We start from the raw sequence: 25,735 nt of genomic DNA on the forward strand, positions 1-25,735 counted from the left end.
TTGTTGCATTTTCAACCATCCGATAATGCCGTTGTCGTCAAGATGGGGCCTTACAGCCAGGCCGGTGAGACGTACTGTATATCTGTGGGTGATCTAGTGATATAAGATAAGGCACAGGAACAGTCCTCACTGACTTTAACCACTTCCATTGACCGCAGGGTCTATCATAATTGGTCCCCTCCTTTCTCTGCTCTCCGCTCTCTTAGATTGAAAGAAATAGCACAATATACAGTTATACACGCACATCGCACTGTTGGAACTTGTATATCTCATATTTTTTCTTTGAATGTTCAGGTTATTATGACATGCCCAGAATAGGGAAGTTATAGCTAGGGTTCGTGTGGTTAAAAGAGATGTAAGTTTTGACAGAACAGAAGACTTTTTTGACTGCGGTGACATACAGTATAAGGACAGATGACTGTCTCTGTAAGGTCTGTAAATGTATCTGGGGGTCTGAATGTACAGTACTGTCATTCTCTTACATAACACAAGCAACCCCACCCCTGAGGGACCCCCCAGCAGATAAAGGTGGTCTGTGTGTGTGTGTATAGCAGAGAAAGATCAAATAAGCCTGGAGACACCGACGCCAGTTCTTAGAGGAAGCAAGCAGTGTTGACTGTACTGTACTGTACTGTAAACAGTGAGATGATCAACACTAATTGTACAGTATATGAGAGAAAGAGAGAGAGAGATAGAGAGAGAGCATGGTGGACACATAATCTGAGCTTTCGGTATCCACATCCTGCCTCTCGCCACTCTCGTCCACCAATCGGGTGTCTCTGTTGGATTCCAGGCAACGTATTGGAGTGTCTTCTCGGTGTCGCATGACATAATATTTCTGTGTGTGTGTGTGTGTGTGTGTGTGTGTGTGGTATGCCGCTTTCAGCTGCTTTCTTCCCAGGAGTATCACAGGCTACATTTGCCGCGGCATCTTGCCCTCGCAGCCAAAGACCCTGTCATGAATTATGACCTTTTAGCTGCTTCAACCTCGTCTATTGAATTGATATATCCATAATACAATGACCATCGACTACTTTATCAGAGAGACTGACGTCTGTGCACGATGATAAAAGATGTATGGTCCATTCATGTCCATTCTGTTACTTGTCCTTGTTTTCATATATTCTGGTCACGTCATGTGTCCAGTACTCAGTCCACTACTGTATATATTTCTCTGCGTGTGTATTAAACTTCAGCATGTGTCGCGTGATACCGCCTGGTGTTATCATGTTCTCCACGCACGCGACTCAACTGAACCGTCACTCACCGCCCTTAGCTAAAAGGTGCATGCTGCTGGAGGGGTCAGTGTCAAGGCTATGTTGGAAGACCCCCTCGGTGCTACATGTTACATTTAGTGAGGTGGACAACAAACGTGCAGGCCAGGGCCACTGCCAGAGAGAGAGAGAGTTCGATATTATATTATTGGCCCGTTTGGCCGTGGACTAGGACTGATGGTCGAAATGGACAAAACCAAATATCACAATAATTTGGCCCAAATACCTTGATATTGACTGTGACGATATTATAATATTGAGGATGATAAACAAAGTAAAAATAGGGCTTAAGTGATTATAACCAGAAAAGCTAGTCTCTAATCATGTTATGGATATAATATGAACATATTGCCCATAGTGTTCCTGAGGAAAATGCAAAACAATGTGTGGAGTGAAAAGCTAAACGGCAGGCAGCGGTTGAGCCTGTGTCCTTGCTAGTAAAAATATAATGTCTGTGCTTGTGTTCCCTAACTGAACCCTAGCGTCCTTATCCTGTGCATGTCATGAAAGGCGAACATTTGGTGAAAGAGGAGGGGACCTTGGGGGCTGAAGTACACTATATAGGGTTCAATTGGTCAGTGATGGAAGCACCATAGTGGTTTGCTTCCTGCACTCCTAGGTGGTTGGAAATAGGTTAAAATAATGGTGCTGCAGGGGATTTGATCTCAAGGCTTCAGGGGTGTTTTTTTTTGGGGGGGGGGGGGGTCAGAGGTGGAGGCCAGGGCGGGGGTGGAGGTTTTAAATGACCTCTCTGCTGTTGCGAATGGCACAGCACAGCACCATGCTGAAGATCATCCCGATGACCTGGTGGACGGAGAATGGACACACTTAGGAACGGCATCAATATCACACTGTACAGCTCTTCTGCTTTTCTCTTCTACTCTGCTTAATAACAGCATCAATATTTAATTTAATTTAATTTAATTTAATTTAATTTAATTTAATTTAATTTAATTTAATTTAATTTAATTTAATTTAATTTAATTTAATTTAATTTAATTTAATTTAATTGCACAACAATTTACTTTTTATTTAATTTGATTGGATTTTTTATTTCACACTGTACAGCTCTTAACTAGTTTTCTCTTCTACTGACATGATTTATACATCCTACCTGGGTCGTGTTTTTCCCCCCACTCTGAATTCCCATAGACCTTTTTTCACGTCAAATAAGACTGTTCCAAAAATAAACAAACGATCCTGGCAGTTTCACTCATATATGAGAAGTAATGTTGAGTCTGAAGACAAAATGCAGAAGAGAAATTGTGGTATACAATACTTCTCACATGCAGACTGCAGACTCACCATGACTCCGGCAATACCAATGCCCACGTAACCAATGATGTAGAGTTTAGTGTTGAAGAACTCCTCGATGCCTGATTCACAGTCCTGCAAAAAACCAATGTACAATGTCACAGTGAGCTCTGATGAGGTGGCCTCAATAAATAAAATAAACAAATTTAGCAGTTAATAAGAGCGATGGCCCCCCGAACTGGGTGGTTCGTTAGAGCCGGATGATTGCAGGTCAAACATTGGTCAAATCGCCAAATATTTTTTGTAAAATAGACAAATACGCTCACAACGCTTGCAGAGCATTGTGAGCTTGTAGATCTGGTATGTTCACACTATTAATCTGTGGAACCGAGTTCAAACTAAATGGAAATGCCTCAACTCCTACAATTCGGGCGACAGTGGATCAGGGGTAGAGTGGCTGGTAGAGTGGCCGAATGGGAAACGAGTTCGATCCCGGGCTCCCCCAGAGTTGCTGTAGTGTCGAAGTGTCCTTGAGCAAGACTTTAAACCTCTAATTGCTCCCGATGTGCAGGTTGGTGCATTTCCTCCTCCACGAATGTGTGTGTGAATGGGTGAATGTAATGCACAATCTGTAATCTGTAAAGCGCTTTGGATGAAAGCGCTATATAAATGCACTATTTATCAATTCCATGTGCTTGTCAGGGTGGGGGGGGGGGTCCCAGTTAAAATAGTATGCTTATTTTAGGGGTTCACGGCCTGAAAAGGTTGAGAACCACTGCCCTAACGCAAACTAGGGGTGGTTTGTAACGTAGCAGAGTTACGTGTTGTTCTCTAGAAGGTCTCACCTTGGTTTCTGATGGCGAATCAGTAGTGGGACCAGTAGTGGGACAGGGGCTTTCTTTGGTTCCGCAGCAGTTCAGCTACAGCATATCGGACAGACAGAGCACACCATGTGGCACATGAACAAAACAGCTGTACATTTTGTAGAAAAGGCTTCAATATCTGATGTGAGGGGAAGACCTTTGTATGTTTTGTGTTTAAAGCTTTGCTCAAACTTAAAAAAAAGGCATTTTTGTCAAAATTAAATTTTTGCCATGGACATACAAAAAAGAGTGGACAATAATATTGCCAGATGCACATAAAGAGCTAGCCCTTGAATGACCGTATTTGATTTTAGTTTCCCAAAACTTACCACACTGTGGTAGGAGTTGAGCATTGTGCTATTATCATTAGCTGACGCGTAGCTTTCCTTGTAGAAGTTCTGGACATCTTCGATGATCTGCGAGATAGAATGGATGGCATTATTACAGCTGCAGCAGTTGATCGAACTAATAGATTTAATCCATTATAATAACACAATAGATTTTAATGAAATTATAAAATGATCAAAAATGTATGCATTTTTACATCTACATTAGATGTACTATTATATGTACTACAGTACAGTACGTTAGTACATATACTAAAGTACATATACATTAGATGCAACACATCATGATGCAACATGTTGTGTACTTGTAGATCTGCTATTTTTAAGCAACACCGTTGTACAACAGAGTATACAATAGGGCTCAAGTTGATATTAAGACAAATCGATGTAATCAATTATTTTAAAAAAATATATAAAATAAATTGTTCATTTGCTGCACTCGATTATCAAATTCAAAAAAGTTATCAATAGCACAATCGCTATGAAGATAATCGATAGTTGCAGCTCTAGGTGGAGTCCTAGAAAGGAGTTCCCAACGTATTGAGTTGCTCTAAGTGTGCATTATAAATTTAGTATGAATAACATCATTCTTCTACCTTGTCTTTGTTTAAGAATCCAAAAACCCCGGCTGCCACCTCCGCTCCAAAGATGATTAATAGACAGGCAAAGAACTGGAAAAAATAGGCACAAAGAACAAAGCACTTTTCACACATTTCTGATCCGGTAAATGGATCCTAATAACGACGAGTTGAATATGAAATGTAAATGTGGTTATTTCCTGGTGCGTGCGTGCGTGCGTGCGTGCGTGCATGCATTTGTGCGTGCATTTGTGCGTGCGTGCGTACGTACGTATGTGTCATGTGGTGTTTGGACTTACCGACCCCAGCAGACACTGGGATTCTCGAACGGCTCCACAGCAGCCAAAGAAGCCCACCAACATGACCAGACTGCCAGCTCCTATGAGGATGTACACGCCTGCAGAAAGACATGGGTATATTGGCTATTTTCAAATGGTATACAGGTTTAATGTGCTCATGTGGCCTATAGTCACTTCTTTTGTCTTTTGGGCTTGTTTTCATAGACCTGGCTGCTTATTTCTCCCGCTAAATATGGTAACAGTGCTCCCAACACAGCAGCACTACACTGTTGCTTCGTCTAACATTGTATTTCATCACCAGACCAGAAGAGGGCAGCACAGGATTGAACTGTAACTGTAAAAGGACACAGACAGACCTAAAAAAAAAAAAAACACAATAAATCAGTGGACTAAAGAATCTACAGACCATCTCAACTTTAAAGGGTGGCTGGTTAGAGCCTAGGCCGCAGGAGACATTTGATTTTGATTTGTTTGACTGGGCTATTTCTGTAGTGTGACTGTCTTTGAGATGAGCAAATTCCAAACATTGGCGCCATCGGGGCTTTATGTTTGCAACACCCTAATTTGGAATTAGTTTTAATGACCACGATTTTAATGACCACAATACACAGTATAACAACTGGAATATAGCATGACACTCCAGCAGCACAATATAATTATGTAGAGTAGACAACACAATCACAATAGTGCCCTAAAATAAAATGTGATGTCAATTGCCTGAATGACCACCCATTAAACAAGTGGTTCTCAAACATTTTCATGCTAAGGACCCCCAAATAACTGATATATGATATGATATAGTACTTTATTCAGTGACTTTAGTCAGTTCACACTGAAATGTGTCTTGTCTGAGTTGTCTCTCAAGTGGTTGTCCAACAAACTTTTAACCAATATTCAGTTGTTGCAGCAGTTGTGATTTTAGTACTGAAGAACACTCATAATATAACAGAAGTGAAGAACAAATTCAGAATCCGTCTACTAGCACTGAAGGATCTTAGACGGTGTTTTCGTACACACTGATTCAATTTGATCTTTCCATTACTGAATAAGTGTGTAAGTGTGTAACTGATACATATTAGGCAGCAGACTGCCATTTGAAAGGATTTTGTGCCCGGGACCCTCAACACCAAGAGATACAGTTCCTTGGGGTGAGGTCAGTTTTAGTAGTAGTTGTGTCCACTCAGCCATCGCGGCATTAAACAAACTGCCCCACCGATAAGATGGTACAGTGGGGACTTCATGTGTATGTATTGTCTTGGTGATACAGTATGTTGTTCTGTGCTATATGGTTTTGTGTTTTTTGTGTTGGTGTTGAACAGACCACCAAACCTCCTTGCCAAAAATAGCTGATCTACAAGCTCACTCGTAGGTCTGCTATTAAAGTAAAGGCGCTTTTACCACCCTTTATAGGTAAAGGGTTTTCTTCAGTGTGGGTCTTAGATATATACAAGCTTTTGCCACAAGCAGTGCAACCAAAAGGTCTCGTAACTTATGTACAAGCTTTGTTACAAACTGTACAACCAAAGCGTCTCTTAGCTTTTGCAAGGTATCTGTAGGGTATACCTATACTCAGCTGACAGGTTCACCTGGGTGTATACGCACACGCACATACACATGCACACACAGGTGGGGCCTGTTGCTAGGCAAAATGCTCTGCAGAGGATAGGGGTTAGAGAGTGCATAACGTCTCCCCAGGTGATTATGGCCTCTTGGGTGAAATGGAGAGAGACAGACAAAGACAAAGCAATACAGGGCCTTTTAAAAAAAACAAATCGACACAAAGATGTTCTTGTCGCTGCAGAGCTTGATTTCATGGCGTATAGCGTCTATAATGGATGACCTCAGAGCTGTGAAAACTCCTGCCACTCCTGTCATTGTGTGGAAGAAGGGGAGTTTTTAGTTACTCCACGGAGGAAGCGATCGCTGCTAAAAACATTCTCCGTTAATTTGCGCTCTCTGTGAGACACACGCCTGCAGCTATCGATGTGCATGACGACCCTATATATAAATATTGTCTGTAAACACCTTTAGAGTAAGAATAGAGTATTTCTACATTGCAAGTACAAACTTCTTCACAATGCTTCTCACTTTAGTTTTGCTGGAAATTTAAAATAGTTTAAATTCTTCCTACAACTGTTGACGTATGTTTCCGCTGAGTCTCATCCCAGTAACTGACAGACTGACAGCCCTAGCGTTAAACATCACAGAGCTTTTTTTCTTCTTAATTCCTATTAAGAATTGTATGGATAAAGAAGACTAAGATGTAGCTATGAACTTATGAAGCTACAGTACTAATGTGAAATGTAAAACCTTAAAAGCTTTAAAGTGTATAGAATAGTTATGCATTGTTTTGTAGTGTAATAATTTAAAATACACAAAGATATTTAAAGTAATATTAATGTATTGCAGTGCATGTTAACATCTCCTGCGGCCACTACTGGTGTGCGCTCCTACCTTTCTGTTTGTTCGAGTGCATGTTAACATAAAATAACTTATTTTCAGGCAACTACTAGGCTTAACCCATTTAGAGCTCCGATTCTACAAAATGTCTTCTAAATCAGTTTTCTTAAAAACCTGTTTCTTTCTATATATCAGTGGTGCTCAAACCATTTCATGTCAAGGACCTCTGTATTTGGCCGCAGATCCCTCATCTCAAAATATGTTGTTCCAGGGACCCCCCCAGATATAGATTTGAGTTAAAAATGTTTGCTTTACAAAAGTGCACACATCTTCACGATTACAAAAAGAAGTAGTGATGCGCTATGACTTTGCTATGTTTTCATAGCCAAACGGTCAAAACGGGCGCGGTCTTAATGGGTTAATGCCACAGGAGTCAGACAGCTATGGTAAGAGAGCTGAGTGCTCTCAGATGTGCTTCCCAAGGCAGAGCTGTATGAGGGGTTGGTGATGGCTCTCCCTGTCAAAGCCATGTGTATAGCTCCTCTCTCTGAGGACCCTGACCAAGACCACTTCCCTTTCAGCAGAAACCACATAGACATCTAAGCCCTCGCTTGGACACAAACAACCATTATACACATACAGCGCACGCACGCACGCACGCACGCACGCACGCACGCGCGCACACACACACACACGCGCGCACACACACACACACACACACACACACACACACACACACACACACACACACACACATCCTGCACAGCAATGCGCAGCATGCACAGATAATGAAGTTACTACAACATTATCAGGCCCATCCATCCATCACAGAAGAAGATGGTGAACTGGCTGAACTCAGACATCAAGTATTAAGCAGGGGATGAGGAGGTCTAACTTTAGCATTAATGCAGAGCGATTATCATAACTGACATCATCAGATGCTGTGAGGCAGACAGACAGCTGGGAGCGGTTGTAGTACTAGTACAGTAGGATGGATTTACTTAGTGACAGCTGAGCACCACCAGAGCTCTCTGGCTGTAGCCCAATTCCATCTGGGAGAGTCACTTTAGATTTGAGCTATAAGCTATGTGTATACGTTTTTTTTTTTTTTTAGAAAGCAACATTTTCCATGAATTAAAAATAAATTCAATTATTCTTTTTTCTTTTTTTGCCAGTAATTTCATGAAGAAATCAAAGATAAATCAAAGAAATTCCATAAATTAGAAAACAAAAACCCATTTTGGGTGGGAGGGAACCCCTTTTGGTGTTAGCATTATGTTATGCTTTAGTTATTGAAAAATAGCAGATCTACAAACTCATAGCGCGCCACTAGGTCTGCTATCTTTGAACGACTGACATAGAAACATAGCTTTTTCAGAAAACTGTCAGGATGTAGAAGACATTTTTAGAATCTGATCTCAGGTCAAAATGGGTTAAGAAGTAGTGAAAATAGCACATCTATAAGCTCACAACGAGGCGGCATAAGTAGATCAGCTATTTTCACCAGTTTGAGTCCGGGGCAGACCTTTGGGAACCATTAGTGCTGCATGGGCTTTATATTCTGTATTAATTTGGATGCCCATTAGCTTCCACCAAAGTAGCAGATCACTCTAGCAGCTATAGAGGTGTCTTTATTCATTTGGATGCCCATTAGCTTCCACCAAAGTAGCAGATCACTCTAGCAGCTATAGAGGTGTCTTTATTCATTTGGATGCCCATTAGCTGCCACCAAAGTAGCAGATCACTCTAGCAGCTATAGAGGTGTCTTTATTCATTTGGATGCCCATTAGCTGCCACCAAAGAAGCAGATCTCTCTAGCAGCTATAGACTGAGTGGTGCCCGCGTGGTCTGACCTTGTTGTCTGACCTTTGATGCTACCCAGTTTTCTACCTAACGTTGCAAAGTTTGCTTGAGGCACCTCAGGCCCGTTGGAGTTTGGACCCGGTAGGCAGAGCACAGTAAATCCTCGTCGGCCTATACAATGAACACAGCGGATCGCTCCGCGGCGCTCCTTCCAGCCCCTCTCTTCGTGGGGGCGTATACGCTGGTCCGACGTACTAACAGTCCGACACATGCGGGGCCGGTTAAGACTCACCGGTGGCTTCCCTGTGAGGTTAGGGTTTGTGATAGGGTGTCGGACTAATGCCTGTTGGACTGCTCAGGCTGTTCAGACTGTTGATCAAACGCTTTTTTCGTGGGGTGGATAGGCTAGAACTAAAAGGACAGGTGCATAACATCAGGCTATAATCACAGGAGTGGTGAGACAAGACAGAGAACAGAAGCAACAAGAGGAAACCATGAGACATAACATAAAGGTATATACTGTAGGTGAACTAAGATACAAGGAATACACAAAAGTCTCAGGAACACAAAACAACCAACAAACAACACTAGAAAACACAACGAGAATACAGAAATGGCACGGTTCCTGACACCGTTATGGACGCTGCACTCTTCCCCCCCCCTCTCTCTCTCTCTCTCTTTCTCTCCACTCTCAATTTCCAGCTGGGTGGTGTGTGTGTGTGCGTGCGTGCGTGTGTGTGAATGATTGAGAGGTGTTTAGTGCCGCTGTGGTCTCTCCCTGCACATATTTAGTTTTCCTGCCGTTGGTTCAGAGCCACACCCACAGTGGAAGAACTGAACTGAAGTCATGATCAACATGGACATGCAACATTTATCTGCACGTTGAGACACCCATCCTGTTTGTACAGTATATGCCATATAGCCTACTAACTCATCATAATGACACATGCTCACACGTGCACGACGCACGCACGCACGCAGACACACGCACACACACACACACACGCGCGCACACTGCATGGGATCACACATATACTGTGAGGAATATTCCCTTCGTTCTATTCATACTCAGTTTTAGGTGACCACCAAACAACTTGACGTCACGCCGTGGTGATAAGCGACTCACCGCTCACCCAAACACATCTCTCTGTTTTTACTGAACACCGCTTCGGTGATAAGCGACTCACCACTCACCCAATCACATCTCTCTGTTTTTACTAAACACCGTTTTGGTGATAAGCGACTCACCGCTCACCCAATCACATCTCTCTGTTTTTACTAAACACCGTTTTGGTGATAAACGACTCACCGCTCACCCAAACACATCTCTCTGTTTTTACTGAACACCGCTTCGGTGATAAGCGACTCACCACTCACCCAATCACATCTCTCTGTTTTTACTAAACACCGTTTTGGTGATAAGCGACTCACCGCTCACCCAATCACATCTCTCTGTTTTTACTAAACACCGTTTTGGTGATAAACGACTCACCGCTCACCCAAACACATCTCTCTGTTTTTACTGAACACCGCTTCGGTGATAAACAACTCACCACTCACCCAATCACATCTCTCTGTTTTTACTAAACACCATTTTGGTGATAAGCGACTCACCGCTCACCCAATCACATCTCTCTGTTTTTACTAAACACCGTTTTGGTGATAAGCGACTCACCACTCACCCAAACACATCTCTCTGTTTTTACTGAACACCGCTTCGGTGATAAACAACTCACCACTCACCCAATCACATCTCTCTGTTTTTACTAAACACCATTTTGGTGATAAGCGACTCACTGCTCACCCAATCACATCTCTCTGTTTTTACTAAACACCGTTTTGGTGATAAACGACTCACCGCTCACCCAATCACATCTCTCTGTTTTTACTGAACACCGTCTAAAACTGGAGCATGAATAAGCCTTTATTTCGCTGCCAATCGATGCATGCATGCATGGGAACACAAAGAATGATAAGGGAGAAGAGGGAGGAACACATGAGGACGTTTCTCTGCCATAATGTGCCGTTCCTAACTGGATCATATAAAACAGGGGTCAGACATGAGTGTGTCCGATGTCAGAAGTCATAGTTGAGGTCAACTAACTGTGGTCATAATCAATTACCTCCTTGAAATCTTTTAATATGTATATCACTTTCAGCACTTTCTCAATGGATGATTTCTGCATCGGCCGCATGTTTTATAACGACCACTGGGGTTAAGCACTGAAGCCCTATTTTATACTTTGTTGTATGATGGATGGTGTTGTACCGAAAGCAGTCAATCTGGCCGAGGTGTGCTTTGATACTCACCAATGAAGAAGGTGTCAGGAGCGCCGTCGCCGTTGAGAAGAGAGACCGTCTCCGGGTCAAAGCGCAGCCATAGTCCCACCGCCAGCACCAGAGAACCCATCAACTACACACAGAACCACAGTGACATGTTAATTATACAGAAAAACAGGAATTTATTAAACTAGTCCATATACCTGTGTGGGGTTATGACATGCCCAAAGTATGTTTTTGTTCTATCGTCTGATAGAATTACACGCCCCTGCATATAATTGCCTTCATATGATTGGACAATATACAGTGACATCACGTATACGTTTTAAGGAAATGAATAAAATCTTAGTTTTTTAACTATGCAATACTGCCTCATCAAAGTTGGTGTTGTGACTTTAGATCTTGACAATTACTTGCATGAGAAGGAGAGAGGTGGTGGAGTTAGCTGTTTTAGCAGACAGTTTGAGGGTCCAATGGAGTTAAGAGGTTTTGCCCAATGCGTTTTTTACTACTTTCCATCGCTTAAATATTTTCGAAACAACACACAGACGACGTAAAGGGTGTTCAATAGCACTGATTTATGGAATAAAATCAAAAACCTAAAAAAATTGAGTTATGAGGTTTCCTCCGGACAGCTAATGATCATAATTTATGTTCTGAGAAATATGTGTGGGGTTTCATAATAAAATGTCATGCTTCCCATATAGCATGTCTGGGACCGCGGTTAATTTGAATGAAGCTTTCATCATAAAGGGCTGCAATCTATTCATCTAAAAACAAGCACAGTGGAAGGAACATGTTATTCAGGCCTGTAGAGTGAGAGAGAGAGCATGGGTTCCTGTTTGAGTCTCTCCCGCTCTCTCTAAAAGTTTTTCTTTCCACATAAATAAAGTAACCGGTGGCGGCATGGAGTTTCCACACTGGCCCTCTGCCCTTTGCAATACTATTTTCAATAAGACCTGCTTAAGTTAAATGAGGACTCTGAGAGAACTACATCACTCGTCTGTTGTCCAAACACTCAAAACCATTACAGATCACTTTGAAGTTTCACGCAAATTGTTACCAACAACCTTCAGGCTTGTCAAAACCGGGCCCTACAGTGCATTTGGTATGCTACAGACTTTTTAAGGGCACTAGGCCAATACGTCCCAGCGCAATTTTATACATATATATATTATATATATAAACACACAAGATCCACCACCCAACCACATTGCCCACAACCACAGACATTGCAACGTGCCTCTGACGAGGACAACGTCTGCTAAAACCAGGACAGTATATGACCCTATAGAGACTGATCGATGGACCTTGAAGCCAGTGTTTTTCGGCCTCTAGCCGTGTAGCCCGAGACGACCGACCGCAAATGTCAGACAACGGCTTGAGACATGAGATTCTCTCTGGGACACAGAGGCCTGCTGAATAAGGCCCATGGACTCTCTCCACTATATCACAGATCAATGCTGAGAGGTATTAGTGATCAGCGATCTGTTCCCATCATGCCCCCTGAGGACACACAGTAAACACAGTAAACAACTAGAAAGGTCGCAATCTTTCAAAATTGCAAAGTGTGGTTGCCACAGTCGCTTACATAGGCCCCTCCCACTAATATTGCCAGACAATTACAATGTCACGTCACCCCTGTGATCATGCATAACTACATCGGAGGAGATCTATCTCCCAAAAATCATGTTTTTGCGACAAACGGTAAGGGCCCCAGCACGAAAACGGCCGAAAACGGCCTGTTTTGAAACCGAATACAAAAGATATTTTGACACTACTTTTCTTTCACTTAAAGGAGGAAACTGATGACAAAAAGATACAAAAAGAGAGAACTATGACTCATTTCGACTTCATGTTGACATATCCGTGGTGCAGTAGATCATATCATGAAGATGCGGTCCGGTCCCATTTAGACCTGAAGACATTTCTGCAAATGTCAGTTTTCTGAAATCCTATGTTTCTATGTCAGTCAAAAATATATGTAATTGGCCGCCGACCCTCATCTGAAAACATGTTGTTCCAGGGACCCCCCATGAAGCAAACTCTGACAGAATATATATTCAAAGATTTGCACCACATTTTCACGATTAAAAAAAAATAGCAGACCTACAAGCTCGTAGCGTGGCACTCGGTGCCTCGTTATGAGCTTGTAGATCTGCTATTTTTCAATGGCTAAAGTGTAACATACTTCTTAAAACACCAATATACTGTACAGTACTATGCTGCATGAATAAACATACAATTTGATAGCATACAGTAGAATAGATCACCCAGGTTTTATGGTTTTTCAATCCCCACACGTGTGCGTGCGTGTATGTATAAGTGTTGCAACACTTAAAATGTAGAATATGAAATTTTAACGGTAATATCGTATAACGTATCGATATCGCAATATTTGGCATAAATACAGATATATGAAATACAGAAGTTTACGGAATGTATTGTAGTCGATAGGGCTCGAGTGAGTACATAACCACGTGACCGGGCTGTTTTCTGCCCCCTCAATGTCGCAACTCTGTCTATACTCTATGGCTTGTAATCCAAACGTACACGTGTGTGGGTATAGGGATACCGCGGCCTGAATGATTCAGCCCTGCAGCCCTGCTGTGAGATATGATCTGGACAACAGATGTCAATATGAAGTTGAGGATAACATTGACCACTTCTGTGTCTTAGTCATACTTCTCTCTCCTTTCTTTTGTAATCTTTTTTGTCATCAGACGGACAGCTTGGTCATATACTTCTCTCTTTGTTGACGTTTTGTTAACTCATCCTCCTGTCGTTAGCCCAGTGGTGGAAAGTAACTAAGTACATTTACTCAAATACTGTACTTAAGTAAAAAAAAAAATAGAGTTATTTGTACTTTACTTGACTGCATTCCAATTTCCAATACATTTACATCTACTCCACTACATCTCAGAGCCAACATTTGTACTTTTACTCCACTACAATTATTTGAAAACTTTAGTTACTAGTTACTTTGGAGATTTACATTTTGATTAGAAAAACATACATTACTGTAACCACTTCAACCCTATATACATTTCGACCATTTAAAAATAGCTGATCTACAAGCTCACGATGCGTTGCGATGCATTGTGTGCGACCTCTCTTTTCTATTCAAATATGAATATAAACTAGTAGTCAATAGGCCCCTCCCGCTAATTTTGCCAGCCAATTACAATGTCACGTCACCCCTGTGATCATGCATAACTACTTCGGATGAGATTTATCTCCCAAAAATCATGTTTTCGCGACAAACGGTTACATTTCTTGCATTTGCGGCGCCCCCTATGGATGAAAATGGAATTGCTTTTGGAACTTGGTTGATTGAACCACCCGAGACATGCGATTCAAATTTGGAATGGATCGGACATTCCGTTCGTGATTTATGGCATTTTTTGTAAAATAGGCCCCTCCTACTATCTTCGGACCAATTACGGCCGAACGATACGCACTACCAAAATTCTGCAGTTGGTGTTTTAATCGGATAGGTCCGGAGATCATGTGTGCCGATTTTGTGAGATTTGGACAAAATCTGTAGGAGGAGGAGCCAAAAGTGTGTTTTGGAGAAAATTCTAATTAGCAGGAATTTCTTTCCTGACGAAAATGGGCATGGCCTATATGTGGAAATGCATCATGACCCAAGGAATCCATGGAAAAGGAAAATTTGATTTTACGACTTACGGTTCAAGAGTTATAGGGAAAAACGTAAAGTGGGCTGTTATAGCGCCACCATGAGGCCGACTGATGTAATTCCTTTTCAATTAATTTTCATAATTATTATGAACCTCCCTCCCAAGTCTTGTAAATATGGCGCTTACGGTCTCCAATGGAAAAAAAATACTTACATTTAGTCTTCGATTTCCCCATTATAAGTCTATGGAGAACTAATTCATTAATATCAATTAAACTATACAACGGATTTCTTAGCAAAATACAAGCACACGATTCCCGATGAAGCCGGTCAATTTGACATATGGCTCGAGTGTGCGGCAAAAACTCTGGGAGGAGTAGTGCGGCAAAGTATCGCTCATTTACAATAACAATAGTCTGGTTGCCCTGTTAGGGCAACCACACTAATAATAAAGATATACACTATATTTGAAGCAACCACTTCAAATATATAAGCACGATTTAAAAAAGCTAAATGTATGTGGGCGTAACTAGTGTAAGGCATACAAGCCAAATGTGTCTTTTCTGTTTATCATTGATATTTAACCCATTCTGAACGGGCACCCATTTTGGTGTTGGCATCATGTTATGCTTTAGCTATTAAAAAATAGCAGATCTACAAGCTCATATCGCGCCACCGAGTGGCGCGATACGAGCTTGTAGGTCTGCTATTTTTGAAAAATCGAAGACACTTTTAGAATCTGATCTCAAGTCAGAATGGGTTAATAATGAAACTGTCAGGATGTAATAGACATTTTTAGAATCTGATCTCAGGTCAGAATGGGATAAGAAGCACAGCACTATAGAGAATCAGTTTTCCCATTGCTTTTGTTTTTTTCTGTTCTTTTTTTCCCCTTTTATTATTTGAATCATTAATAAGGTGGGCATAATAAGCTTCGGCTTCAGCCCAAACCTTGTGTAACCCTCATTCTGAATGTTCAACTGTATTGTAAATGACTGAGATAAATAAACTAACCAAACTAACCAAGGATAATCCAGTCTAAAGAGGTTCAGGCCAGAGCGACCAAACAACACCCTGTTTAATGTGTGTGCGTGTGCAGAAAATAAAATGATTCATCCAAATGGAGAGATCTAGGGAGAGAGAGAGAGAGAGAGAGAGCATTTGGGTGACAGTGCTTCATGTCACATGGTCGCCTTCTGTCCTACTTTTCAGTATTTATGCAGTCAGCCTGCGAATGTGTACTTGTGTGCAGCATGTGCGTGCCTCTCACCTACTACCTACGCGCTGTTAAAATAATCTGTAATCATTGTAAAGCTGTTTAATATTTCTTTCCATTTTGAGACCTCTACAGCGCTTCCTGTTTCCATCCTTGCTCTTCCATTCTTCTTTACTTCAACTCTCTCTGGCCTTATCTTCTGATTTCTCTCATTCTCTCCCCTCCTCTTCTCTCCTCTCCTCCCTCTCCTCCTCTTCTACTCCTCTCCTCCTCTTCTCTCCTCTCCTGCAGGTCCAAAGGAAACTTATAGGCTATATTTTACTCCGCGTGGTCCTGAAGACGAGCCAGTAGCCAGGCAGTAAAGCATGAGAACACGACAGGGCATTGGAGGCAGGCCTCCTCCAGAACCGGAGGATTTAGTGTCATGGACCTTGATGTATGGGACAGCCGAACAGTTGGGGGAGATGCCGCATTAGCCGGTCCATCCAGAGTTGTAAAGCATGACCAACTGAAGGCTGCGGGGTATGCACTGTGCAGACGGCCTGGACCTGCTGGCTGGGCCTGGCTGCGGGGTATGCACTGTGCAGACGGCCTGGACCTGCTGGCTGGGCCTGGCTGCGGGGTATGCACTGTGCAGACGGCCTGGACCTGCTGGCTGGGCCTGGCTGCGGGGTATGTACTGTGCAGACGGACTGGACCTGGCTGGGTCGGCCCAGAGAGCTAAACTCTGGATCCGGTTAACGCTGGTATTTGTCCGGAACACCTGATGGCGTGCCGGACGGTGGTGCAGCGGGCAAATTAAGGAGGGTGGAGGCAGGGCGAAGAGTGCATACGTGTGTGTGTGTGTGTGTGTGTGTGTGTGTGTGTGTGCACGCATGCGTGTGTGTCTGGTGGTGAGTATATGGAGGAGCAGGTGGTTTATGATAACTGAATAAGGTTGAGGGCTGTTCCTGCTTTCGGCCAATCCTAAGTACTATTGTGGATGCTTTTAACCACTTAAACCCCCAGGGCTCTATAATAGCAGGTCTGCTCCTTTTTTATATTTTTTTATCAACACCAAATATCTTATATCTTATATAAAAAATACCTGATCCACAAACTCACGATGCAGCACTTTGCAACACATTGTGAGCTTGTAGATCTGTATATTAATTACTGCAGAACGGGTGATGTCTGGACAGATCCTCCCTGCTGCTACAGTACCAACAACACCAAACTTCAACCTCTCACCAGAGCACACAGGTTACTGCCTGCCTGGTGGCTGGGCTAAAATCCCAAAGCGCAGCAAGCAGCCGCCGTGCTAAGTACATCCTCAACTCAGTGACAGCACCACAGAGACCCCCACGGTTCTCCCAAAGGTCCCATTAGCCTCCATTACTATATTTTACCTTCCCCTCTTGTTTCACTCCACCACCACTTTGCCTGCCTGTTGCCATTATACCCCGACTGACACCATGCAGACAGACGCACCCCACCCCCACCCTACACCACCCAACTCCCCTGCTGCCTCTCTCTATCTCCTAACTCACTACTACACCCTCCTCTTTCAGCTCCAAGCCTCCACCTCCGCCTGTTTGTTTCACCCCTCCTCTCTACTCCATTGCACCCCCTCTCTCTCCCCAGTCCCCACGTACCTCACCCAAAGGGGACAAAGGCCCACTGTGTCCTTGTGACTACGCTGTTGGCACACAATAGGAGGGGAACAGAGATGCAACAATGAAGGAGGGAGAGAATGAAAGAGGGAAGGGAGCGAAGAAACGAGAGAATAAGAGACCAAAGTCATTAGGATAATATAAGGGGGGACCAAACGTCTTTTTGTGTCGTCGGCGACAAAGAACTCTACGGAGTAGTCTGCGTGGCATCTTGTTCGGTGACAGAGAAAACAATCTGCTAGCCTTTGCACTCCTCGAATCAGTGGCGCCGTCGGGACGTAACAGTGGGGGGGGACAATATTCGAGATTGAGAGTTGATATAGAGAGCAACTGCAGTTATACTGCATGTATAGGTGTAGCCAGAATGGTCATTGCGGTGAGGCAAGCATGCAGCGGCAGCCAAAACACAATGACAATTGGGCAACAAACGGTGCTAGAGAGATCACGAGCGTCGGTCGGGAAGAAAAATAATAATAATTCCCCAATAGTGCGGAGACATTCAGACCCAAATGACTGCCTCTCCAGCGCCTATGCGTCGAATGACGATGATAGAAATGAGAATAGCAGAGTATGCCGCGACAAGGGTGTGTGTAGTACACATGTCTTCATTTGCCTGCTCTCTCTCCCAACTGCTCTGAGGTTACTCTATAAGTCTGGTTATATGCATGGACATGGATGGAACTCTCTGGTCCACGGCTTTATTGAGCTTCCTTTACAGTGTAAAGCCCCTACGTTTTTAACAGTGCAGTTAAAAAGGCTGCTTTTTTAAGAGAATTTCCATGAGGACAGGGATTGTTCCGTTATCCCAGCGGCTGGCCTCATGCAAATACTTCTTACTTGGTGAGAGCAAACCCGTTATAATGGACTAATTATGGATTAATAATGATAGAGCTATGATATTGGCTAGGCCTATATGAATTTCACATACACATTGAAGACGCATGCTCACTAATTAGCGGGGTGGAGTGGGTGTTTTAGGGAGTTAGAAACGGGCTTAATTTCAGAATAGGGAAAGGGTCATTTTAGGGAAAGAGTGAAAGGAAAAATTGGAGCAAGGTAATTATTATGGGTGGGGTTAATCCCATTGTGTTGTAGTGTGGTGGAGGATAGCAGGGTGGGAGGGAGCATGGGAGGATGTAGTAGACATATATACTGTCGGGGCATTCCTCAGGGATGAGTACCAGGCCCTGCAGCATATTTGATATCATTATATAAATGTTGTGGCATATCGAAAAGTAAGATAAAGATTCTAAATATGGCATGCTTACAATGAAGTCTTTCACCTACATTTACAAATTATGAAATTCAACATAAAAAAATAAACGAGGCTTCTGTTACACACTATTCTTGAGAAATAAGCATTGTTATTTATGCTTTAAATTGACTCAAATCAGGTGTGTTTGAATGAACGTGCGTCTATGGGAATCAAACAGATGAATAAAATCAAGATTCATTTATATTCATGAGAGAAGACGTATGTCATCACGAGGCATGTTTTCATTCACAGGAAGTAATTAAAATAGGCTTTTTAGGGACTTTTGATGTAAAAATTGTACACAAAAATGTATTTTTTTCTATTGTTGGGTATGCCCTATGATGACCACGTCACCACGGATACGATCTAAAGTGAAAAACATATTTTTCATTTCACTAGGTGTTTAACTACTAGAGAATCATACCAGCACAGTACACACAAGCCTTTGCCTGCCTGGGTTATGTCAGTGACAGTTATAGAAACAGAGTCCGGGAGGAATTTCACTATATCAAGATACCAGTGACCAAGTGACGGGAAATTTAAAGCATTTGTAAACACAGGAGAAACATTGTGTTCAGTTGAAGGACAAAATGTTGCGTGTGTGCTGCTGAAGGTCTAAGACCAGACACCACACTGGCCATCATTTTTCCACGTGGCAAAAACTACTTCTGCTACTGCTCTTGAACACATATCTGAGTCTGTCAGCATATTGTCTCTGCTCCTCTGTGTGAGTTGAGTGGTTTGGTTGTGTGAAGTCTCTCATCTGTTGACAGCTTATAGTAGGGGCCTTAGGGCGTGATGAACGACATACAGAAGTCCTGCCATGTGAGGAGGGCTCGCTCGCAGAGCGGATTTGACGGGAACCATATCTGCCCCTCCTCACCCCCCCACCCTGTCTCATTATCCCTCTGTACACCAGCAGCGGGTAGGGTGGGGTAGGGTTGGGCTGGGGGGACGAACGGCTGAGACAGAGATGAAGTGATTAGGAGAGAGGGGGGTCAGGAGGGCGCGATGGGATGGGCAGTGGGGGGTGGGGGTTGGGGGGGGGATCAGTGTTCGCTTGCGGCTGAAAGAGCAGAGGCTCAGATCAGATGACAAGTAAAGTGCAGCCCACACCACGTCTGTCCACCCACACATCATGAACACTTAAGCCCAAGTTGGATACTTGCAGTTTTCTGTGCGCTACACCCACGCGCAACGCAACCAAGCATAAACCGCAGGCAACACATGCAGAGGGTTTATTTTACGGACAGTCCCTGTCCAACCTTGAAGGCCTTCATTCGATGCTATATGTGGACTGCCGAACGGCCGGAGGAGGAGGGGTTTGTCTTTGTGAGTGTGACCGTCTGACAGGTATCGGTGGCGAGGTCGAGGGGTCTGCTTGATGTGGACGGAAGAGATCATATAGGAACAATACACCGCCATTGCTCTGTTGTGTACGCGGTCACCTGATATCCCACACTATCCATACCAATCTATTTTCCCTTTTATCTAGGTCAGGTGGTTCCCCAGCCAACTGTCTCCCTTTTGCCTTAACAACTCACGCGCGCGGGTGCTTAAAGTTAAACATGCGCGGGCGAAGACGCATTCAGCCACTGTGGATATCCCCTCAATCTCCCACTGACCCTTTTTTTCCTGGCTGTAGTCCTCGCCTTCCCTTAGAAGATGTCATGTTAGTGTCATTATTGTCAAAGTTAGTGTCCTTGAGCAAGACTCTGAACCCCAAATTGCTGCCGATGAGCAGGTTTGTGCCCTGCATGGTTTCCTGTATGTACTGTATAATGCACAATCTATGTAAAGCAAATTGGATAAAAGCGCTATATATAAATGCACCATTTACCATGTAGCCTCATGGTCTATGCTACAGTATTAGCTCATATGCATCGGTCAACCACAATTTCCACTTTCCCTCAACTACACCTCTCTCCCGCACCCACCACCACCCACCCTTGGGTGGTTGTTGCCGCGCTAATGTTAGCATAGCATAATCCTGGTGAGGGGAGGGAGGAGGGGGGGTCCGGGTGGCTAACGGGCCGGCGTGGGTCGCTCCAGTGGGCTCTGCTCAGCCGGGCAGGGGTAGCGTAGCAGACTGAAGTTATGCCATTGTCCTGGTGTCACAATGGGGCCATTCACGCCACTCAGCGCCTGATCCACTGGGCAGATGCTGTGTTGGAAAGTCTCACGCACACACAAAGGAACTTCCCTTCAGAGGAGTGAGAGGGAGAGAGCAGCACACTGTGGCACACAGAACGCAGACGGCACAGACAGGAGAGTGCACAGCCACTCACAGGAGTGCACACTCTTTCTCTCTCTCTCACGGACACACGCACGCGCCCACACGCACGCACACACGCACGCACGCACGCACGCACACACACACACACACACACACACACACACACACACACACACACACACACACGCACACTCACAAAAAGACACAGAGAGAGTGAGAGAACAGGTTTACGATGTAAGGAGAGGCTAAACTTCAGTCTAATTGGATGGGGGTGCATGGATAGGCGCTGGAGGGAGGGGTCATTTGGGTCTGAAACGTCCCTGCACTATCGGGGGATGCCTGGTCTACAGTATCTATTTATTTATGTTCCCCCGACCGGTGCTGGTGCATGCCATGGTCTAGCACCGTTTACATTTTGCTGCTCAATACTGGTGTATTGGCTGCATACTGTACGTGCAGTAACTGCTGTTGCAATTCAATTAAATTCGGTCAAGGTGTCAGACGGGCTAATACAATGTGAGTCATGACGTCCCCCCCAAAACAATTTATAATAATGACCCCCCACTTTTTACGTCCTGACGGCGCCACTGGGTGCATGGACTACCTTTCTCCCTGACTTCATCGTAAACCAATGGACACAGATCTGTGCAGAGCTTTGGGAGTGATGGTGTCAAAGAATACAATAGCAAAGAGCACATGTATGTGCAGTGCATCTGTGTGTGACATACCCACAACTTAACCATTTAGACCAGAGGCCCATTCTAAAAACTTTGATAAAAACACTCAAAGCTGGGCATAGGAGGGGGCTAGTATATATACTGGAGCTACTGTACTTATACTGTGCAACAACAAATCTGTGACATACTGGCGCATGCACGCACACACCCACCCACGCACACACACACGCGCGCGCGCGCACACACACACACACACACACACACACACACACACACACACACACACACACACACACACCTTTCACATCCACCTGACAGTGTCTCCGGCCCCTGATAGAGCAGTGGTTCTCAAAGTGGGGTCAGGGGTCATTGAGGGGGTTCCAGTGGGTCCCCAGCAAAATGAATTAATATACCGTCCTTACTTCAACCATACATCTCTAAAAATAGACGCCAACATGTTATTGTGAGTGAGCTTGTAGATCACTTTGAATTGATTTTGAAAAGTGTGAACAACAATGCACAGCTTGTATGGGGGTCCCTGACAAGAATCATTTAATGTGGATGTCCTTTTGACATAAAAGCTGTAGGCCTACTTCTTTTTTTTTTAACTTTACTGGCGTATTTCCAATTTCCAATACTTTTACTTCTACTCCACTACATCTCAGAGGCAAATATTGTATGTTTTACTCCACTACTAACAATTATTTGAAAACTTTAGTTACTTTGTAGATGTTGATTATTTATTATTAGTATTATACTATTATTACAAAACATACATTAACCATTTCAGGTTACTTTGGCCATTTGAAAATATCCAGTCTACAAGCTGTTGTCAGCTTGTAGATCAACATAGTCTACCAATTGAACTTCTGAAATGAGACATTCTGCAAGTATGTCTTGATGCCAATACTTTTGTATTCTACTTTTACTCAAGTACATTTTGAATTCTGACCTTTTACTTGTAAACAGAGTAGTATATAGTGGCATTAATTGAGTGAGTATTGAATTGAGTAGCCACAATACTTGAGTCAAATATCTCAGTAGGCCTACTTCTTCCACCACTGGTATAGCCTACCTAATCATTAATAGACTTGTTTGTTAAGACAGGCAGCACTATAGTGGCAGCAGTTGTTGCAATGCCAAAGAATTCCCATGGTTCCCGTTTGAAGGGCCGCGGTATAACTAATAGTTTGATCGGTCATTCATTTCTGAAATGTCTTTTAATGAGTGGAGAGCCAAGTGCTGCTGGGCTATGTTTCCATGCACTTTTCCTCTCTCTCTCTCTCTCTCTCTCTAGCCTTCCTTTCAAAAACACGCTTCGACCAGGAGAGTGAGGGAAAGAAGGGGCGGATTTTTCCTCTTGTGGAAAATCTGATTTGAGGTCTGCGAGCCAAAAACTCAGCCTCTCCTCTCCTCTAGTCTCTGGGCCTGGCTGTCACCCTTTCCGCGCCACACAGATCCAAGACAGCGTGCTGCTAAATAAAGAACCCGACGAGTCGACGACAATGTAAACATTGTCTGCAAGTAGGCCTATGTTATGTATATCACTTCTTGACTCATTGCGGCAGGTGGAAGAACGCGTGGTCCTCTCTCTCTCTCTCTGTAGCCTACATGTGTGTGTGTGTGTGTGTGTGTGTGTGTGTGTGTGTGTGTGTGTGTGTGTGTGTGTGTGTGTGAGAGAGAGAGAGAGAGAGAGCACATGCATGCAGACTTGCAGAGCAGAGGTAGATTTCTCCGCTGAGATGAGGTCAGGTCCTACAGCGTGGGGTGCATCGTCTGCCGGCAGTTGGATGACGACACCGGCCAATATTTGGCCAATATCGTATTCGTAGATTTTTAACCTTTTCCGCACATCGTATCCAAAAGTAAGGATATCACCCCCTTCCCCTTGCTCTCAGATGTTTTACATATGTTTAGCAAGCAAATATAACCGACGGGTTGAATTGAAAACAAGCGTTTAAATCGCTTTTTTCATGTTCAACTCATCCCTCAACTAACTCGGAGCTCTAAAGCTTTGGGTTCCGAATCCGATTGGAGCTGCCTTACAGAGGATGATGGACGGCATGCATGCACTTGCTCTTTCTGCACATCATTCATGCACATTGCACTAGGCCTATATTCATTTCCTACAATCAGCATCATCATTATCATCATCATGATAATGCAGCACACGTGCGCACTTACCCAGAATATGAAGTTGAAGACGAACAAAAGGTATTTGACACATTTCATCCCTCCTTCCACTTTCCCCATCTTCTCTCTCGGCTGTTTGTTGTTGTTGTTAATTAATTCTCGTACCGCCGAAGTGATCAATTAATCAATCACACGAAAGAAAGAAGCAGTGATTGCTTGTAGTTATGATTGCCTCCTCCAGGCTCCAGTCAACAGCAATAATAACGGTCCGCTCTTGTCACACTGAGAGCATGAAGCGCTGTCAGTTGAGGCAGTCACTCACACACACACACACACACACACACACACACACACACACACACACACACACACACACACACACACACACACACACACACACACACACACACACACACACTCACACACACTCACACAGACGCGCGCGCGTACACACAAGCACACAACAGCGAGTCTTTCCAGACCGCCCATTTCAATAATGTAGGGAGGGGGGGCTCAAGGGGACTCGGGACAACACGATTGGAACTTCACTCCAACGCAGTGACGACGAGTTTCATTGAAAATGATCAAGCAAGGCCGCCTCCCCTCCTTCCTTTTCCAACTGGCCAAGCCTACAGATGTCATCTAAAATAAAGTACAGGTTGCATCTAAGTAAATGCATTGAATCTCTGTCTGTCTGTCTGTCTGTCTGTCTGTCTGCCTGCCTGTCCCCACACATGTCAAGAACCACAGAGTTGTCTGCCTGTGTGTGTGTGTCTGTCTGTGTCCATCTTATGTCCATGGAGATAAACAACGTTAAACTCACTTTGCCACTCACTTTATGCATGTGCACACCCTATTGAGTTATCAATTTGATGCCATACTACTGTAGATATATAGATAGATAGATAGATAGATAGATACTTTATTGATCCCCAAGGGGAAATTCAGGTTATCCCAAAGCTCGTACAGGCATGTTAGTTAAAAAACACATCACAAAAGCAGGGGGGGCACATGTTAAAGACTAAGCGGGAATAAACATAAAAGGCATTAAAAAGCAAAAGTAGTAATACACATACAGTAAGTAGGCTAGTGTATAAGTACTATGGTGGTACTGATAGGTACAATAGCAGGTACTGACAGTGTGATGTTGTGTTGTGTGATGTTGACAATGACAATTAAGGACGTCATGATAATTTACAATTCCAGGCCTATAGGTATGAAACTCCAACGATGACTTCACATCGCTCTGCGGTGCCAGGACTGCCTTGTTTCAAATTCAAAACAAATGCTAACGCCCTATTTCATACTACATCATACTACACAGTCTACAGCATCACACAAAACCATCAAAAGTAGCAGATGCACAAGCTCAAACGTTTTGAGCTTGTAGATCTATAGTTTTTTAATTTGAATCCTGAAAAGTAACAGTTTTTAACATGAGGTTTCCACCCGACACAGACGATAATGTTGCCTTCCATATTGTTGTTGTATGTACTGTACAGTACACCATCAGATCTGTAATGTTAGCACTTTGACCCGCAGTTTACAGGAAAATATTCTTTGAATAAGCAGTCAGAGCCAGCTGTGTTTAGGCATAGTTTAGATTGTGTGGATGAATCTGATGATGAATCTGAAATAGCTCAACGACTGTCCATGTTTTGGAAGAATATGAACAAGATAGGTGTGGTTGAGGGTAGTTTAGAGAGGCATGGTTTAGGTCTGGCTGAGGGTAGGTATGGATATGGGAGGGTGCTGGATGAGTTTACTACATAGCCAATCCATCCCGTTTTTGAGCATTTTTACTAATCTTTCAAGACCCACAGAATAT

At 43.5% G+C, this 25,735-nt stretch overlaps 1 protein-coding gene across 1 annotated transcript in view; it reads right to left on the bottom strand.

The window, feature by feature from the left end:
• Positions 1-24,221, bottom strand: part of LOC310861669 (CD9 antigen-like) — a 27,005-nt gene extending 2,784 nt beyond the window's left edge. The window contains exons 1-8 of the mRNA XM_083769226.1: positions 23,959-24,221; positions 11,129-11,231; positions 4,616-4,713; positions 4,335-4,409; positions 3,721-3,807; positions 3,374-3,448; positions 2,580-2,663; positions 1-2,078 (exon numbers count right to left, since the gene is read on the bottom strand). The exon at positions 1-2,078 is cut by the window's left edge and continues 2,784 nt beyond it. Of these exons, the coding sequence (XP_083625352.1) occupies positions 2,013-2,078; positions 2,580-2,663; positions 3,374-3,448; positions 3,721-3,807; positions 4,335-4,409; positions 4,616-4,713; positions 11,129-11,231; positions 23,959-24,027 (657 nt within the window). The 5' untranslated portion in view covers positions 24,028-24,221 and the 3' untranslated portion in view covers positions 1-2,012. The remainder of the gene's footprint in view (positions 2,079-2,579; positions 2,664-3,373; positions 3,449-3,720; positions 3,808-4,334; positions 4,410-4,615; positions 4,714-11,128; positions 11,232-23,958) is intronic.
• Positions 24,222-25,735: the final 1,514 nt, after the last annotated feature.

Source organism: Protomyctophum parallelum, assembly GCF_964188405.1.
Source record: "Protomyctophum parallelum genome assembly, chromosome: 7".
In the NCBI taxonomy this organism is placed as follows: Eukaryota; Metazoa; Chordata; class Actinopteri; order Myctophiformes; family Myctophidae; genus Protomyctophum; species Protomyctophum parallelum.